Below are 19,502 nucleotides of genomic sequence, written 5' to 3'. Positions count from 1 at the left end.
GTCGATGCCTAGTGGTCGACGGTCGGTGGTGCATGTGAGGGAGAAAGCGTTGGTGGTGATGACATAGAGATAGGGAGAGGGTGAATGAATCGGCGATTTTCCCTTTATGGCACAGTGACATTAAGTTAAATACTTAAGGTTGATTAATAATGATTAATTAATTTAATCCTTAATTAATCGAATTCTTCCCCTAAAAATATTATACGGGTTAGGTTTTAATCTCAAAAAATTCATAAAAATTCTTAGAAAATTTTGTAGGGTTATTTCTCAAATAATACTTATTGTTTATTTATCGTATCTTACACTATTAATTTTGAAACTACATAAATGATATATGTGCAATCTAAGTAGAAAATATTTTTTAAAAAAATCATATCTGAATCATCCTTAGGACATCTCCAATGGTTAGAGTTTTATAAAAAAAAATTTATGATCCCAATATGTCACATCATACCACATCAATCACTACAAAAAAAAGGTCTTTAGGTGCGGTTTTAACAAACTATAGAAGTGATTTTCAATCGACCATAAAGCTTTTGAATCGGTTACTTCACCGATCCAACAGCTTGTGCTCCTAGCATCAATGGCATTGGTTATAGCAACCGGTGGTGAAAATAGAACAACCATTGATGATGTCTCTATAGAAGCAGTTATTAACCGCCTTAATAGGTTGTAATACCAGCGGTCCTTAACCTATCCAAATCTGGTTTGATGCGGCTGCTAACCACACTTGTTAACTACTACAAATGTGATTAATGACCATTTATGTTGGTATGTAGTAGAAACGGTTATTAAACCAATTCTGAAGTTAAATAATATAGTGGTTTGTAACCACTCCAAAAGTAATTCAGCAGCAGTTTGTAGCCACTCCTACGTACCATGTTTAGGAGCGATTATTAAGCTGCTTCTAAATTTATTTACCTGAATCGGTTATTTACTGTTTCTAATAAGTGTATTAGCAACAATTTAAAACCAGCCCTGTTTCAAATGATAGACCCAAACGAAGCTCCTATAATCATTCCATTTTTCAAATATTTGTTTTCAAAATCTTTTGAATTCCTAATTTTTAATAATCAATACAAAACATTCAACAAAAATATTAAAATACCAATAGATTAACCAACAAAACATTCATATTAAATCTTTCAATTCACAAAACCAATAAGAAATTCATTTATAAAAATTTGCATACCCAAAACACCATCATATCAGCAACAAATACGAACTTCTTTTACAAAAATCTGCATACCCCAAAACACCACCATATCAGTAACAAGTATGAAATTCTTTTACAAAAATGTGCATACCCCAAAACAACACAACACAATAGCACTAAGTGGTAACATAATTTAAAGAAATTTTTCTCTAAAAAGTTTATCTAATTATTAGATGGATCTGTTGGTGGTGGAGGTGTAGGATCATTTCCTTTTGTATTTGGTGGAGCATCTATATTTCGTTGCATAATCTCTGCCATTATAGCCGCCATCTATTAAAAAAAAGATATTAGTTAAAATGATGCATGTATTTATATATTTTTGAATGGTTCAATTGTTACTGATAAATATTAAATATTTTTATTACCTGTGCCGGTAAGAATTCTGGGCCATGAGATCCCCCAATAGCTCCGGATATCATACTCTGCATAATATGTGCAAAATTTTGAAGTTGTTGGTCATGCATTTGCCTTATCATTTGCTCTGTTACTATCCGCCTCTGTACTTCCCGTGCCTCCATTTCTTTTATTTCTTTGTTGCATTTCCTTGAATTCGGCTGTCATATTTGAATTAGAGTGATAACTTGGTGTATAGATTGTGCACTTACACAGCTCGGGGAAAACTTGGCTAGGAAGTGCACCAGCACCTAAACATCGAACTCGGCCAGAATGTTCGGGTCCAAAAACATCACTACACAAAAAATATACTTAATATCGTATAATTGTAATAACTTTAACCACCATAAATAAATAAAAAAATGTTAAGAAATTATAACCGAAATGTGTCCTCATGCACTTCTGTAGGTTGAGTTCCCTCATGCTTGTCTTGAAGTCGACACCGCACAGCTTCATCTAGTAAAGTCTATCAAAAAAATATTTGATAAAATGCGAAGAATACTGAGAAATAAATATGAAAAATTAAAAGAAATTACTATCTCAACTCGGATCACTTCATCATCAACAGGAGCATCTCCTCTCTTTTTACTTCAACGACTTATTTTTATTATCTCAATGCGAGTATATTTTCTCCCCTTTTCCTGAAACTACTTATGGAAAAATCAGTTTCAGATCAAGTGTCAAGTAACATTAACAAATATTGTGGATTTTTATCGGTGAACGAATATTCAAAGAGATGAATTATAAAAGGAATTGGAAGGATTTTAATGAGAAAACCTTCTAACTAAATATGCATAAAGACCACACAAAGAAATATTACTTTATTTATGCTACTTTAAGGCACTTCACATCTTTATAATTGAAATAAATTTTGACTCTAACTAATTACATCACATTAATAATATTGTACAAAAAAACACAAAATATACATCAAATCATATTCTTTATCAATTAAATAAGTAACTAATCACAAAAAAGGAAATTATAGCATTGGATAGCAAAGCAATCATAATCGATCATTATCATGACATATTAAGTAAAATCATAGAACTTCAATAGTTTAGGATTATCATGATCTACACAATAAATGGATTATATGAATCTAGTTGTAAAAACAAAACACAATTTGAAACTTACAAATTTATGCTCCATGACTCCCTCTTTTTTTCTTCGCATTTTCTTGATTAATTTTGAAATTTTATAAAAAAAAAAATTGCATTTAACTTGACACTAGTCATATATAAAAAAAAACAATCAATATATTTACTATCTCATTAGTGTTCCAGTAATGACACAATGCTTCCCAAACTTCAGGAGTCAACTTTTGAGGAACGGGAAGAATGGAAACAAGCTCATCCAATGGAGTATTCAGATTATAAGACTTAGCTTTGATTTCAATCCTTCATCGCCTCCATATTGCCCCATCATTTGCATAATAACATCTCGATGGCGATCAGGAATATCAAAACGTGCCTATAAATATTAATAAATAATATGAGTGCATTAAATTCAAATTTGGAATTAAACACTTAACAACTTACAGTCACTTTTCTCCATGCATCATTCAAGCATTTTTTTGGGCATCTTTCTCCAATCAAGAAAACTAAGGGATAACAAGTTCCCATCTCTAGCAATAGTACCCACAAAATTGGCAAGAACTGGTTGTGTATCCCTGCGCTTACAATTTTCTTCGATGTAAAGAGGAAGAAGAAACTCTGGATTCTTGGGGTCTCTCGGCGTCGCTGCTTCTTGTAGCGATTTTAACTCACAACTGTGAAGAGAGGAGTTGCATATTAAAAAAAAATACAGATAAGTATGCTAAGCCTTCCAGAACCCTGAACCTTAGGATTCCAACCAAGGATCTTCTCGTTGTTCATTCAAATAAGTGCACAGAAGGCACAAAGACAAAAGGATATTCATCAAATTAAAAGGAACGGTCATAAACCAAAGAATGGAGCGAGTGATAATTGGAAGGAATGACTATACCTTGTTCGAACGAAGGATTAACGGAGATTTAGAGTTTCTCGGTGTGAGTAGAGGAAGAAGAAGGGTTTTTCGGCGTGAGTTGGGTTGTGAGTTGAGGAGGTTTGGGAAAAGAAACCTAAGGAGAATAAAAATTAAAAAAAAATGATATAAAGAAAATTAAAAAAAACATTAAGTACGGCTGGATTAAAATAAAACAAACAGATTATAAATTAATTTTAATTATTGATTAATAATTAAATAATTAAGATTGGTATTAAAACTTTAATTATATTATAATAATTATCATCTAAATATATAAATTTAACTATTACCGATAAAAAATTACACATTATTGATCAAATATATTTGGCTAGTAAAAAAATTAAATATTACTAGCCAAATCAAATTTTGGTTAGTAAACAAATTAAATAATACATACTGATACGGATATGTGGAGGGGCCCAAAGGGGATTAAGGGAAAGAAGAGGAGTGTTCTGGTCATTTGGCACAAGTTAGGGCTTGAGGAGCACTGTTCATAAGAGGGGGGTTGGTTCGCGTTTCGCGTGGGGGATCGCCAACCTTCTTCCTTCTCCCTCGCCGGAGTCGGCCGCCGGCTGCTCCTCTCCTCCACCTCTTGCCCTCCGGCCTCCACTACAGCACCGCCACTAGGGGAAGAGGTGGGTTCGAGTTTCTCCACCGCTGCTGCCGCAAACAGGGAGGAAGAAGGCAAGCTGGGGGGTTCGTGTTTTGGCCTTCCGTCGTCGACACGAGGAGGCCTCCTTCGTGCCTTTTACGCCACCACCGAGTAGAGAGATGGGAAGCTGCTGCCTCTGCCTGGTCCGTCACCACCGGACGGACCCGACGCCTTTCTCCCTCACGTTCACAGCCGCAGCGTCCAGCAGCCTTTGTCGCCGCCGAGTCTAGCGGCCACCGCCGTCGCGTATAGCGACCACCGCAGCCTCTTCCGGCGTCCAACGCCGCCTCCTCTTCTAGCGTCCAGCGTCGCCTCCTCTTCTAGCATCCAGCGCCACCTCCTCTTCTGACATCCAGCGCCGCCTCCTCTTCTGGCATCCAGCGCCGCCTCCTCTTCCGGCGTCCAGCACCACCTCCTCTTCTGGTGTCCAGCGCCGCCGCCTCTTCAGGTGACCAACTTCGCCGCCTCCAGCGACTACTGTCGCCACCACCTTAGGCGACTACTGTCTCCAGCGACCACCGGCACTGCCTCCAGGGGGCACCGCCCCCGGCGACAACCACCGTCACCCTTCAGGCAGCCGTCGTCCGCATGCTTAGGTTTCGTATTATTTGTCTACTTTGGTCTGTGCGCCGCTATTGCATTCCGGCCTTCGTGCCCCTATTCCGGCCTGCGAGTCAGCGTGGTAGTTAGGTCACGCATCACCATACGGATCCATATCGCGTCCGGCTTTGAGCCACAGGAGCCAGTTACTCATCTGGCAGACGTCTATCTATTCTTCACGGCTGCGACGACCTGATCAGCGCCGCAACCAGCTCATCCATCCATCCGAGAGCGCCCCCCGGGGCCAGGGTACGTGTTCGTACTCGTCACTTATTTTATTGCTCTATTTATGCGGCTACTTATATATTCGTGGGACTCGCCTTAAGCATCGGGGTACCAGAGACCGGGGCAACCTGGTCGCTGGCTACAGGTACCGTTGACCAGAGGACTTCGGATGACTTGGTCAACACAGAAGACAACTCATCATCCGGGTCATGGGGATGTGATCAACATTCCAGGCACGTCACACTAGCAGATCCGTCTTCTCAGTTTCCCGACAAGATCACATACCAAATCTAATTTTGATAGGTAAAAAAATTACACATTACCGACCATATTAAACTTATGTCAATAATAAATTAAAATTGTCTGCCAAATAAATTTTTGTCGGTAATTAAAATTATTTACTGGCCAAAGTACAATTTGGCTGGTAAATCTTTTATTTATCAACCAAATTCAATTTAGACGGAATATTTTCATTTGTAAACACAACTTTTTCCATAGTCAAGATTGGATAGACAGGGATGCAATCGACCCACAAAATAAATATTTAAGGGTTTTTCTGATATAATTTTTAACTTGGTTACATACCGTTACTAAATGTTCTCATTACAGCTGTAGGAGTGGTTATAGAAACTGATCCTAAAATATGTCTTTTGCCGCGTTCACAAACCGCTTCTAATATTGATATCATGTAGCGACCACATTTGGCAACTGCAAATTATATAATTTAGACTCGGTTATGTGAACCGTTGCAAATCAAGATATATAGCAACGGTTTCTATAAAACTGAGTGTTGAAACCTCCATTTTTTTGTAGTGAATATTCTAAAAATTTATTGAAATATCTCTAATAGTTAGAGCTCTAAATGATTTTTGTATGGTTCAATTCCTAACATGTAATTTGCTTGAATACATGCATATTATATCAATTTCAAGAAAAAAAATAGCTTTGAATTTTCATTACTGTTTTTGAAGTATAAACTTCAAACCTTATATCTACAATAGTTAAAACTTTTTTGTTCAGATTTTTTATTTTACGAATTTCTTTAAAAATCTTACATTTGAGATACTCTAAGATGGAGAGTTAGTTAAACATTCCACAAAGCATGCCTGCATGATTTTCGATACAGAAAAATGTGCGTGCCGCATTTTCCTAAGACCAATTACTAAAAATATAGAAAATGGGTCTAGCCCTACTAAAGGTAGGGCCCTATGCAACTGCCCCACATTGATCATCTCAGGGCTGGCTATGTTGAAAGCCTCCTTTTTCATAAAATATAGCAGTGTGTTGAAATCCCCCATGAATAACCACAAATCCTTTATGTTCTCGCCAAGCTGAGTAAGTCCCTCTTCTAACCGTCTTTGAATAACTACACCATGAAATCTATAAATGATCGTAACTAAGAAACCATTGTCAGTAATTCGGTATTTGATATGACAGTGCATATATATTGATCTGTATCTTCAATTACAATGTATTCATAGTAATTTTTTCTTCAAATAGAACATGTAATTATGGGATGTCAGACTTCTGAATCACTTAATAAAAATATTTTTTTTTATCTATTCAATAGAAAATTTTTGTAAAATTAAATTGATCATCCTAAATTCGATATTATCTAGTTTATTATTTTTCTATGTTTTTTTTACTGTTGTGTTATGTGTTTCAACAAATTGTGCAGCTAACTGAAGGGCCAGATCAACCATACAGATCACGTAGCCGTGCATGGGCATGGACGTTACTTCCACGAAAGAGACCCTTTCAGGTCAGTTTGTGATCCCCAAATCGTGACATGCACTCGATGGACGTGAAAAAACATTGGCAAAACTTAAAAGAATATCTTTTTGTTTGTTTTTTCTAAAGATAAACTACTCTCACGTGCAGTAACTTTGTAACAACTAATATAATATTATAATAGCTTCTTAATTTAATTTTATTTTAATCTTCTTCGAACCAGTCCTCCGGCTCTGGGCCCTCACAATGGCTCCGTCTCGTTTGTCAACACGATTGAAGTCATTGCGACAGAGATCCCTGAAGAGTTCATACCCTAGCTACAAGGTGGCCGGGGTGTTCAGCAGCGAGGAGGCCGACGTCGCACAATGCAACCCGCTCCGTATTTGAGGGCTGCAACACGCCAAGGAAGGGAATGTTTTCCGTCCGATTTTAGATGGATGAAAGTATATTTATAAATGGATCAATAGATGAATTTATAAATTCATCTATCCATTATTTTATTAAAAATAAAGGATATAAAATTTGTCCTCTTTTGTAAATAAATGAATCTACATACCCGTACACTATCTAGATTTTAGAGCATTCACAATACATATATTAATGGAGTGTTATAACGTCTCTTGGTATTAAACACCATTGTAAAGAGGTATTATAACACCCTTTCACTTGAATAGTTGAATACATTCAATACATTAAGTGTGTTCAAGCAATGTGGGGTGGGTTAGGGCCTGGCTAGCCCACCCCATGTGTTTATTTTTTTAACTTTATTTATTAAAAACATCTATTTTATTTAATAAATATATTTTTAAAAATAATATTATTTTTTAAAAATAGTAAAATTATTTTTGAAAACGTAAGATTATTATTAAAAATAATAATAATAATTTAATTATTTTAAAATATTTTTGAAATATATTTATTTAATATGATATAATTTTAAGATAATTGAGTGGATTGTGGAACTCATAAATAATGAGTGTTAATGTTAAAAAGAATATAAGTGAAAGAGATATGTTGTTATAATAAGTATGTGGCAATGGACTCCATGCTTTTTAATAAGATAGTAAATGTTATAAGAGCATTCACAATGCATCCGTATTATAACACCCACCATCTCATCAAAAAGTATAGGGTCAACTGCCATATACTCGTTATAATAGCATATGTCTTTCACCCACATTCATTTTAACGTTAATACTCATTATTCATGGGTCCCACAGTCCACTCAATCATCTTAAAATTATATCATATTAAATAAATATATTTTAAATATGTTTTAAAATATTTAAATTATTATTATTTTTTAATAATAATCTTACTTTTAAAAAATAATTTTACCATTTTTCACAAAAAAAAATATATTAATTTTTTAATATATTTATTAAATAAAATAGATGTTTATGAGAAAATGAAATTACAAAGTTGTTCATAAAATAGATGATTATTAAATTGAAACGCAACAATAACTTATAGAATAAACCACACTATGATGAAATTAAAAATAACATATGAAATACTAATTCACGGATTGTTATTGTATTGCCCCAAGATATACTCAATTAAGTCAGTGCGAAGTTGGTGATGAAATTGAGTGTTACGTAGCTCAGAATTTGTCCGGAGATAATCCTGAAATCCTCAGTTTGAGCCATGGATAGGTTGTGCAGGTTCGTCACCTTCATCGTTATATCAATTTGTCACGTGACCTCCCTCAACCTCAACAATCATATTATGCAAAATAATGTATGCTAACATGATTTGTTATAACTTTTTCCTATATCAATAATGAGATGGACATCTGACAATCGCCCATCGAGATTGGAGCACCCTAAATGCCCGTTCGACATCTTTTCTTGCATACTCTTGTCTTTCCTTAAACAACTTCCTCTCGGGATCCTCCGGGCAAGGAAAAGTCTTAACAAAAGTAGCCCACTTGGGATATATTCCATCTGTTAGATAATAAGCCTTCGTATATATAGTGTCGTTCACCGTGAAATTAATCACCGGCATATTTCCTTGTAAGACGTTGTTGAATATGGGAGGTTCATATAACACGTTAATATCGTTACGTCAACCAGCAACTCCAAAGAATGCATGTCATAACCATAAGTCATGAGACGCGATCGCTTTAAGTACGATTGTTGGTGACTCATGTCCCCTTGTAAATTGACTTTTCCAAGCAATTGGATAATTTTTCCATTTCCAATGTATACAATCAAGACTACCCAACATGCTAGGGAAGTCGTGTCTCTTATCATGCATTTGTAGAAGACGTTGAACATTATCCACATTTGACCTTCTTAAGTACCTATCACCAAATATTTCAACTACATATTCGCAGAACTTGAAAAGACACCTGATGGCAGTTGATTCACTCATACGTAGGTACTCATCAAGATGGTCGGCGGGGACTCTGTAAGCCAGTTGATGAATTGCAGCGGTGCATTTTTGTAGTGGTGACAACCCTTTTCTTCGCACAGCATCATCCCTATATTGAAAAAATACTGAATGATTCTCTAATGCATTCACTATGCGGAGAAATAACTCTCTTGGCATTCGAAATCGTCTTCGAAATATTTCATCGTGATACACCGGGTTTATAGAGAAATAATCATTGACGAGCCTCTCATGCCCAACATCACGATTTCTTTAGATGAATCTTCTTCTTCTGCATGTGTCCCTCCTCTGATATGCTTCCATAAGTTGTTGGTGTTGTTGAAGAATCAATAACATCAGTTCTTCACCTGAATCATAAGCTTGCTCATCAATTTCAACATGGACTTCATCTTCGCTTGTCGAGCTGGAACTTGAGCTAGAGCTGCCTATAGAATGAGACATTTTTGGAGGAAACACGTTATAGTCGAATGAAAATCTCGTAGCACAATGTGTCTATATATATTGTTGTTCTCATGCAACAGCTAGTTTGTAACGACAAGTTGCAATGGCAAGTTGCAACAGCTAGTTTACAACAGCTAGTTTGTAACGACTAGTTTGCAACAGCTAGTTTGTAACAGATAGTTTACAACGGCTAGTTTGTAATGTCTAGTTTGCAACAGCTAGTTTTCAACAGCTAGTTTCCAACGGCTAGTTTACAATGACTATTTTGTAAAATTATAATAATTGAAAATCACATTAATTGAAATGAGAAATACAATAATTAAAAATTATAATAACTCAAAAATATAATAATACTAGAAAATGAATGTTGAGTAAACAATTTAGATATTCCATCTCGACATAATATCCAGGCATAGATATTCATGTATGATAAGCTGCTCCTTTGTCATCTGAGAGGTATCTTTGTTCAATATTTTGTACTTCTTCAATTTCAAGCGACGATTCTTAGCTTCAGATTTGGACAAGGCAACTTTTGCCTTAATCTCCTCTATTTCAAGTTGTTTGTGTTTCAGATCGACTTCGGACTTCTTCGTGCTTGTGTACTCAGTGAACTTTGTAAAAATATTGTTGTAGTTTGGTGTCAGATCTTCCATGGTCGATTTTACTTTGTCTTTTCCCTTTCTTTTTGTTGCTTTCTATCTCATTGGACGAGTATCTTCATCATCCAGGTCTATACTCACATCTTAGTTAGAGGAGGTGTTGCTTGCTCCTGATTCTGAGGTCCTCGTCTTCTTTGTGGCCACAAAGTGATCAACAGACTGTGGAGTAAACATTGGACGGTCTTTGACAATTCTCCACACATGCTCGAGATTGAATGCAACGCTATTGTTTTCGGATCAATATTTTTCGTACGCATACCTTAATATTTCTTCATCACTGTGACCACTTCGATATGAACTGTAAATACTATTGTAATTTGCGTTGAATCGATATACTTTTTTTTGGATTGTATTGTGTCAATGTGCCCGTATAACATTTGCACTTTTGGTGTTTGAACTTGAGGGTGATTCTCATTGTAGTAGCTTGCAACACGTTCCTAAAAAGCGTCTTCTTTTGATCATTGCTGATTATTGGATCATCACTGATAGTTACAAAACTTCTCGCTAAGACCTCGTCTTCAACCTTTGTCCAACTTGAACGCTTTCTTGTACCCTCAGCATTTGAAACCATTTTTTCTAAATTGACCACCTCAATTGGGGATTCATGATTTGAAAGTTGAGTCTCTAGGACAAAAGTGGGAGTTGCAAGTTCATTCGACATCGAAGGAGTGAAAGGCATACCAGTTGTGTGTGGGATAGCATATCCATGAGCAACTGACGGCGTGAAATACGGATGACTCATGTTTTGCCAATATTCAGCTAGAAGCGTTGATATGGACCTCGAGGGGCATAATTAGAATGATTCATAGAATTTCCAAAACATTAAAATTTTAAAGATTTTGTCGATGAAACGACATATTTGGAAATGGATGTGGATATTAATAATTCGGTGAAATTTGGGGATTTGGGGAAGATGAATATTCTTGCGAGTTGTTTGTAGAATTCAAGAAATTTGTAAAAAATGCCCTATTATTTTCATCCATTTCGGATAGAAAATAAGATGGTAGGAATTTTAAAAAAAATAGATGAAATGAATATCTAGAAAGTAGAATTGGAGAGTATAGTGAGTTGGAATGAAAATATGTATACACATTAGTGGGTATTTATAGATGAAATTTCGAACTAGCCGTTAAAACTAACCGTTAAAAATTAACCGTTTTATTCAATTATTAATTTTAAATTTTTAAATTTTTAATAAAAAATTAAAAGATTAAAAAAACTACGTGGGGTAGGCAGCTGGCCCACCCCACGTTGCTTGAACGCGTTCAAAGAATTGAACGTGTTTCTTTGAACGCATTCAAGCGGAGGGGTGTTATAACACCCCTATATAACGTACATTAATACCATGCGGTGTTATTAACATCTGTATTAATGTTCTAATAGTGATATATTCTAGATGTTAAGATAATTAACTCTTTTATAGAATTAAAATAATTCCAAATAGAAATTTGTAATTAAAAACTACTAGGAAGGAAAATTATGCCGACCTAAATTTATCTTCTCTCTCATGACCAAATTATCCCACCATCTAGTTACTTTCACTATTGATTGTGGCGTCATCGAGTTACTTTCGCCATTGATTATATGTTAAAAAAATTTGTGACCTAATTTTTTTTATTTATAGTTTGGTATCAAAATTTTAAAACAATATCGTAACCTTGAGATGAGTCATCGGCTACTATTTTACATCAGAGCTAGCTGCCTGTGAACTTATTCGTCATCGTCCAACATTGTGCTATCCTAGGATGATAACTTTTATAAAGTTTTTGAGCTTGATTTCAATTCTAAATTGAGAATTTCAAAGCTATTTGAGGGTGAGCAAATTTTTGAATTGGTTTATACAATTTTGGTTTGATTAAATTGATATCAAAAATTGATATTTGTTGTATATTTAGATGTAACTACGAATTTTGTATCGATTTGGGGATATTGAATAAATTTCTAAATTTGGTTGGACAATTTTTATAAAATATTGGTCAACCTCATTTTAAAGTAATTGTATTTGTGCTAACTCTTATAACTTCCATTATTATTATTATTATTATTATTATTATTATTATAATAGAACAATTATTTTCTACTATAAATATTATAAAATAAGACTTCAAAGTGAAATAAAGATCTTTTTTCTAAGATGCCTTAATAATATATATATATATTGAAAGAAAAATGAATACAAATTTGAGCATCCAGGTTATTATTGAAGACTGTAAAAATCTACAACAATACCAAATTTCTTTTCGTTAGATAATTATATTTAATTAATATATTTTTATTAACATGGAGTATTCCATCTATTTTTAATTATTATATTTTATTTATTAAAAGTTATATAATTGTTTGTAAGAATTACTTTTGTCATTTAGTATGTGATATTCCGCAACTTAAAATTCTGAATCCTTCCCTAAATTTAATAAAAAAATTTTAAAAGCCCAATCGTCTCATCAGCCAATAGACAACGTCCTAAATTTATCATCCCTAAATTTTTTTAGTTGTTAAACATTACAGCAGCTATAAGCCTTCAAGTAGTTGCTATAAGTAACTACTGAAATAAAAGATATTTTGAATATGAATATATAATAGGCGTCTTAAAATAAGAGATGTCCTATTTTTGACGAGCCCAATCTTTTTGTAAAAAAAATAATAGATTAGGAGATAGATCATTTATAATTGTAGTTGGATCATGATCATAATTAATTATGATCCTTTTCTGTGTTCATCGTCCTCTAAGTTATAGTTTGAATTGAGATGAATGATCGGAGGTCATCCGGAGGTCACTCATCGCTCGACGTCAGACTGCCTGACCATTTATCTACCGCCAACAACCTTCGGATGATCTTCGGTCATCTGTCTCAACGTAAATTATAATCTAGGGGATGATAAATTTAAGAAGAAATCATAATTAACTATAAATAAATAGTGATAACGATCTCACCATAATTCATTCCCTGTTCTAATTTTTTGTTTTTTTACAGGGATCTGTCTCCATTTTTGACCGTTTACAAAATGTAGATGCTCTTTTAAGTATATTTTTTTAACCGGAGATGTTTTTTTAACCATTGATAAAATTTAAGACGCTTTTTTATGTTTTTGAGTATTGTTTTCTCAAAAAATAATAACAATAAAAATCCACGACGCCAGGTCTCTCCAACCTTTGAATAGTCATATAAACTTCGGCAATTTTGATTACTCAAGTTTACGAATCAAACAAATGATGTATTGTATTTTTGTATTATTTATCAAAAGGGTGTATTTAATTTATTATTCTTCTGATTCCAGTTCCACCTCTTAATCATTTTCTCCTTTTCTTTTCTTTCTCCGATGCATTTATTTTTTTTTTCTTTTTCCTTTCTCATATGTAATCTCTTTTCTTTTTCCTCTCCTCTCCTCTCTTTCCTCTCTTTTGGATACATGCATACATAATATACATATGATATAATTTTATATCAAGCCTAACATAGATCTGATATAATTCCATATTAAGCTCATGAGGGTTAGAGTTTAACTAATTATTCTAATAAAGTTCTAACATATTCGGAGAAGTCGAAATATGTAATGGACGATACTATTGGAGTTCTTGCAACCTCAAAAATTCATGGGATCTGAAATGAGTCTAATCAAACCTGTGTAGGTCTATCCGTGAGTTTGGTCAAAATCAACTGATCGACCTAGAGACTTTAAATTGTAGTCATTTCAAGTCCTGTGAATTTTTGAGACTGTAAGGAGTCTAACAGTATCGTCCATTGCATATTTCGACTTCTATAGAGGAATTAAAATTTTATCGAAAAAATTAACTAAAGTATATAAACTCATTCATATCATGTCCGTGTTAAGCTTGAAATGGATTCATATCAGGCTTACATTAGTCCTGATATGGATTCATATCAAGTCTAATGCTACATTAGCCCTGATATGGATTCATATCAGGCCTACATTAGCCCTAATATGGATTCACATCAACCCAACGTGAGCTTGATATTTTTCCATATCATGCCCATGGGATTATGATTTTGATAATTTTTTTGATAAAATTTTAATACCTCCGAAGAAGTAAAAATTGTTGGATCGAAAAAAATTTAGATATCTCCACAATGGTATGATATTGTCCACTTTGGGCTCTACCCAAAAGGCTTCAAACCAATGTGTTTTTCAATGTGGGACTATGTTTGCAGCCTTACAACCCCCCACTTTCTTTGTTCAAGGTAAATATTGTAGCCACATAGCTCAACCAGACCATAGCTCTTGTGCACAGTCGGCGGTTAAAGCTTCTGGCAGTCTAGGCTCTGATACTAATTATAGGATCGAAAAAAATTTAGATATCTCCATAATTACATGATATTATCCACTTTCGGCTTAAGTTCTCATGGTTTTGCTCTTGAGCTCTACCCAAAAGACCTCATGCCAATGGACATATCATTTCTCTTATAAACACATGATCTTTCCCATGTATTTTTCAATGTGGGATTATGTTTGCAACCTTGCAACCGCAATAAAAATATGCAATAGATGATACCGTTGGACTCCTTGCAACCTTAGAAATCTACATAATCTGAAATGGATTTAATCGGACATGTCTAGGAGTGAGCTTTGATCAAAATGCATTCTTTGACCTATGGACCTCATATTACAACCATTTCAAGCCCTGTAGATTTTTAAGGCTGCAAGGAGTCCAACGATATAGTCTTCCAATGCATATTTTGGCTTTTCCAGAGGTGTTAAAATTTTATCGAAAAAAATTAGCTAAACCATAAACACATTCATATCAGGTCCACGGGGGTTCAAGTTTAGCTAATTCTTCCAATAACATTTTAACATCTCCGAAGAAATCGAAATATGTAATAGATGATACTATTAGATTACTTACAGCCTTAGAAATCCACATAACCTAAAATGGTTACAATCTAAAGTCTATATGTCAATTAGTGGATTTTGATCAAAAGTCATTGATGGACCTAGATATGTCCGATTGGATTCATTTCAGGTCCTATAGAATTCTGAGGCTGCAAGGAGTTCAATGACATCATCCATTGCATATTTCAACCTCTACGAAAGTGTTACAATTTTATCAAAAAAACTAACAAAATCGTAATCATGTGTGCCTGATATAAATCATATTAGACCCACGTTGGGTCTTATATGAAAAAATATCAAGTCCACGTTGAGCCTGATATAGAAAAATAGCATGCCTAATGTGAGCTTAATGTGAATGGGTTTTATATTTCAGCTGATTTTTTTAATAAAATTTTAATATCTTTGGAGAAATCAAAATATATAATGGATGGCACTATCAGACTCCTTGCAATTTCAAAAATTCATGGGATATTAAATGATTGTAATATGAAATCTCTAGATCGATCAGTGAATTTTGACCAAAATTCATTAATAGACCTAAACATGTATGATTTGACATATTTCAGATTTTATAAATTTCTAGTATTGTAAGGAGTCTAACGATGTCGTTTATTGGATATTTCAATTTTTCTGGAGATGTTAAAATTTTATCAGAACAATCAGCTAAGTCCTAACCCCCTAAGCTTAATATGAAATCATATTAGACTTATATTATGTATACATCCAAATTAAAAAGGAAGAGGAAAGAAAAGAGATGACAGAAAAGAAAAAACAAAAGGATTCATGCATTTAAGAAAGGGATGAAGAAGAGAAATTGTATTCATCGAGAGAGAGGAAAGAGAAAATGAGAATAATTGAGGGTAGAATGGAAGAATAGTATAATACGTTTTTATCCATCCATAAACTTGAGCAGGCCCTTATAAATTACTGTATAAACTTGGTCCAAAAATGTGCCAGCAGCGGCGCAGCCACAGTGCCCAAGGACGACATTTGGAATCTTTGCTTATTATACTAAACCTGCTTCAGCCGCCCCCATCGATTGGCTTCATGTCCGTTGGCTCCCGGCACCCACTCTCTACTGCATACATTAAATAATATCGCAGTCACATTATACGTGTTCATTGTCCCCCATTTTCAACCCAAAAAAAAAAAAAAAATGAACTCTCTCTTCTATAGACTCCATCGGTACGTTTTTCTAAAATCTGTGGGTTAAATTTAAATAGTGACTTACTCCATCTCTAATGTAAGATTTTTGTATAAATTTGTGAAATTAAAAGAGATTTGAACTTTTGAATTTTAAAATAATAATAATAATACAAATTTATTTTTTATTCTCGAAATTACGAGTGGGACTAATAATTAATTAAGAATAAAATTTGAAGTCAGTAAAATTTAAAAAATCTTAGAACTATATAACACCGAATTTGGAATGATTTCGGCTCATCTTCCTCTATCCAATTAAATCGGGAAATATTTATGATAAATGATTTAGAAATTCAGTATTTGGTTATACGGCTCATTGGGAAAAAAAGAAATCTTACAAATATATCATAATTAAATATCGAATTGTAAATATCTAGATGACATGTTAATATTTTTCTAATCTACTATAGCCTCAAGCAATTAGGACAGGCATGATCCTTTAGACCGCAATTCTTAGTTTATTCTTGGACCAAGGGTCGTTCATAGGTGAAGTTTTATAGATCTCACTTGTTATATAGATGGGATCCATGAAATTCTACCTATAAATAAATTGATTTATCCTTTGGACCAGACAATATGGTTCAGAGGATCCATAAATATAGAACCGTCATATCAATGACTCCCCTAGACGAAATCGTTCGCGTCCAGCACTCTCACTGTATCCGACCCTGGACCATCACGAGGGAGGTAAATCACGACAATCGAAAGGGCAAGTGATGGTGGGATGAGTTACATAGGGTCCAGGATCCCTAGAGGATTCATGGTGGCAAAAGATGAATACGTTTGCCCTCAGCGCTCCCGCCAAACCCGTCCTAAGGTCAACACGGAGGAGGTAAATCACGAGCAGCTACTAGCCTTTGAAATAGTGACTAGCATATAAGAGAGGTATTTACCTCGACTTTATCGAGATTCGAATCTCAGATTTTATGATGACAACACCTCATGCGCTAGCCACTAGATCCATCCGAGGGGACATCCCTAAAGGATCCATTGTGGCAAAAGGCAAATATGCTCGCCCCCAGCGCCCCCGCCAACTCGTCTCAAGGTCAACACCGAGGAGGTAAATCACGGATGACTACTAGCCTTTAGAATAGTAACTAACACATAAGGGAGAAATTTACTTCGACTTTATCGAAATTCGAACCTCATACCTCATTATGATAACACCTCATACGCTAACCATTAGATCCATCCGAGGAGACATCCCTAAAAGATCCATGCTCCTGTTAGGGATGGTCATGGCTAACAAAATTTAGAAATGAAATCCTAAATAATAATTAAGTGTTTATCCTTTCCATATATTATAACTACCTAAGTTTAATACTGATCCATAATTTATTAATTCAAAACGAACCAACGAAGATACTGAGAATCCTAAACGCCCTCCTCCTGGTAGGGATGGTCTTATAAAAAATAAAAAAGCTAATTTACTGGTCACTTTTCATGCAGCAGGATGGAAGGAACAGCTTGGCCTTACCTGTTGACACAACACACCAGTACACGTTTCCATCCCGTCTCGCGTTGTGGTCCTTGACAGATGAATCCCCGCTGTGTTCAGGCCTTCAGGCAGTGATACATATGGAACAACGTCCTACTTATTAATTTCATTTACGTTTAATTTTCGCATTTAATCGGCACCTCAACCAATGGCGTCCCCGTTTGGTTACAGTTGTTTTTTTTTTTTTATTCTCTCTTTGTCGCTTCGTCGCCCCTCGACTCGTGCACCATTTTCCTTCTTTATAAACCGACCCTTCTCTCTTCTTCCTTCGCATCACATCAAACACCACAAAAGGACAAAAAAAAGGAATTAGGTTTGTCTTTTGAGATGGCCGCCGACTTCCGCCGCTCCCTCTCCCTTCCCTGCGACGACGACGACGACGCCAGTAGGCCCCGCCACGCCCGCTCCTCCAGCGTCCCCTTTCCCTCCCACCCCGCAATTTCCCATCTCCACCACCTCATCTCCGTCCTCCGCTTCTGGCCAAGCGGGGAACGAGCGCCCGGAGAACGTGTTGCCGCCGTCCTCCTCGACGTCGCCCGCCTCCACGCCGCGCTCGACGACCTCCTCCACCTCCCCCTCGCCCGCGATCCGCTCCGCCGACCTTCCGCCTCCGCCTGGGCCGACCGCATCCTCGACGACTTCCTCCGCCTCGCCGACGCCCACGGCTCCTTCCGCACCGCCGTCCTCGCCCTCGAGCAGCTCCACTCGGAGGTCCGCTCGTCAATCCGCCGCCGTGACGCCGGCCGGCTCGCCTCCGCCCTCAGGGCGCACCGCCGCGTCGAGAAGGATCTCGCCCGCCTCGCAGCCGCCGTCAGGGACCTCGCCGGAAAGGGCCCCGCGCCGCTGGCGTGGATCTCGTCGGGAGATGTGGACGTCGCGAGAGTCCTGAGAGAGGCCGTGACGGAGACCGCGGCAGCCTCGGCGTTTGTCTTCACCGCGGTGGCGGCGGTGTCGGCGGAGGCCTCGACGGCGGCGGGTTCGACAGGATCGTTGGGATCCTCGTCGGTGGTGGGGGCGGTGTTGAGAAAGCTGCGGAAGAGGGGAGCAGATGCAGAGGCGGAGGTGGTGGCGTTGGAGAGGTTGAAGGCGGCAGAGGAGTTAATGCGAGAGTTAACGGAGACGGGGATTAGCGAGAGGGTGTTCCGAAGCTTGATGAACGCACGAGTTTCCCTTCTCAATATTCTCACTCCCTCATTGTAATACTCAATAGTAGAAACAATTTATTATTTTTTATAATTCGCAGGGTAGAAAATGAAAGAATTCCTTTATTTTGAGAAAGACAGATGAAATGAAACATTAACCAGATTTATTTATTTATTTATTTTTCTCCGCCGTGCTTAATAAGCTTGTTTAATTTTGTTATGCCTTTACAAATATATGTATATATTTAGGTTCTATTAAATATCACTTTGGATTAGGGTTTAGGGTAAATATCACTTTGGATTAGGGTTTAGGGTAAATATCACTTTGGATTAGGGTTTAGGGTAAATATCACTTTGGATTAGGGTTTAGGGTAAATATCACTTTGGATTAGGGTAAAAAATTTTAAGAGATCAAATAAATCATCTCTAAAATTAATTAGATCTTCAGAGTTTTATGTTTCCCAATAAAAACTTTTATAGAATCAAATTG

At 36.1% G+C, this 19,502-nt stretch overlaps 1 protein-coding gene across 1 annotated transcript; it reads left to right on the top strand.

Moving 5' to 3' along the window:
- Positions 1–18,090: 18,090 nt before the first annotated feature.
- On the top strand, positions 18,091–19,191 carry LOC121987260. The gene has a single exon (XM_042541144.1). It carries the CDS (start codon positions 18,198–18,200, stop codon positions 19,068–19,070), a length of 873 nt encoding a protein of 290 aa, XP_042397078.1. The 5' UTR covers positions 18,091–18,197; the 3' UTR covers positions 19,071–19,191.
- Positions 19,192–19,502: the final 311 nt, after the last annotated feature.

Source organism: Zingiber officinale, chromosome 5B (assembly GCF_018446385.1).
Source record: "Zingiber officinale cultivar Zhangliang chromosome 5B, Zo_v1.1, whole genome shotgun sequence".
NCBI classification, from domain to species: Eukaryota; Viridiplantae; Streptophyta; class Magnoliopsida; order Zingiberales; family Zingiberaceae; genus Zingiber; species Zingiber officinale.
Note: the sequence above shows the minus strand (reverse complement) of the source record. Positions and strands in the feature narration are given on the sequence as shown.

Bases quoted from the DNA above. Each gene is read 5' to 3' on its own strand.
- LOC121987260 (XM_042541144.1), top strand. From the start codon at position 18,198: ATGGCCGCCGACTTCCGCCGCTCCCTCTCCCTTCCCTGCGACGACGAC.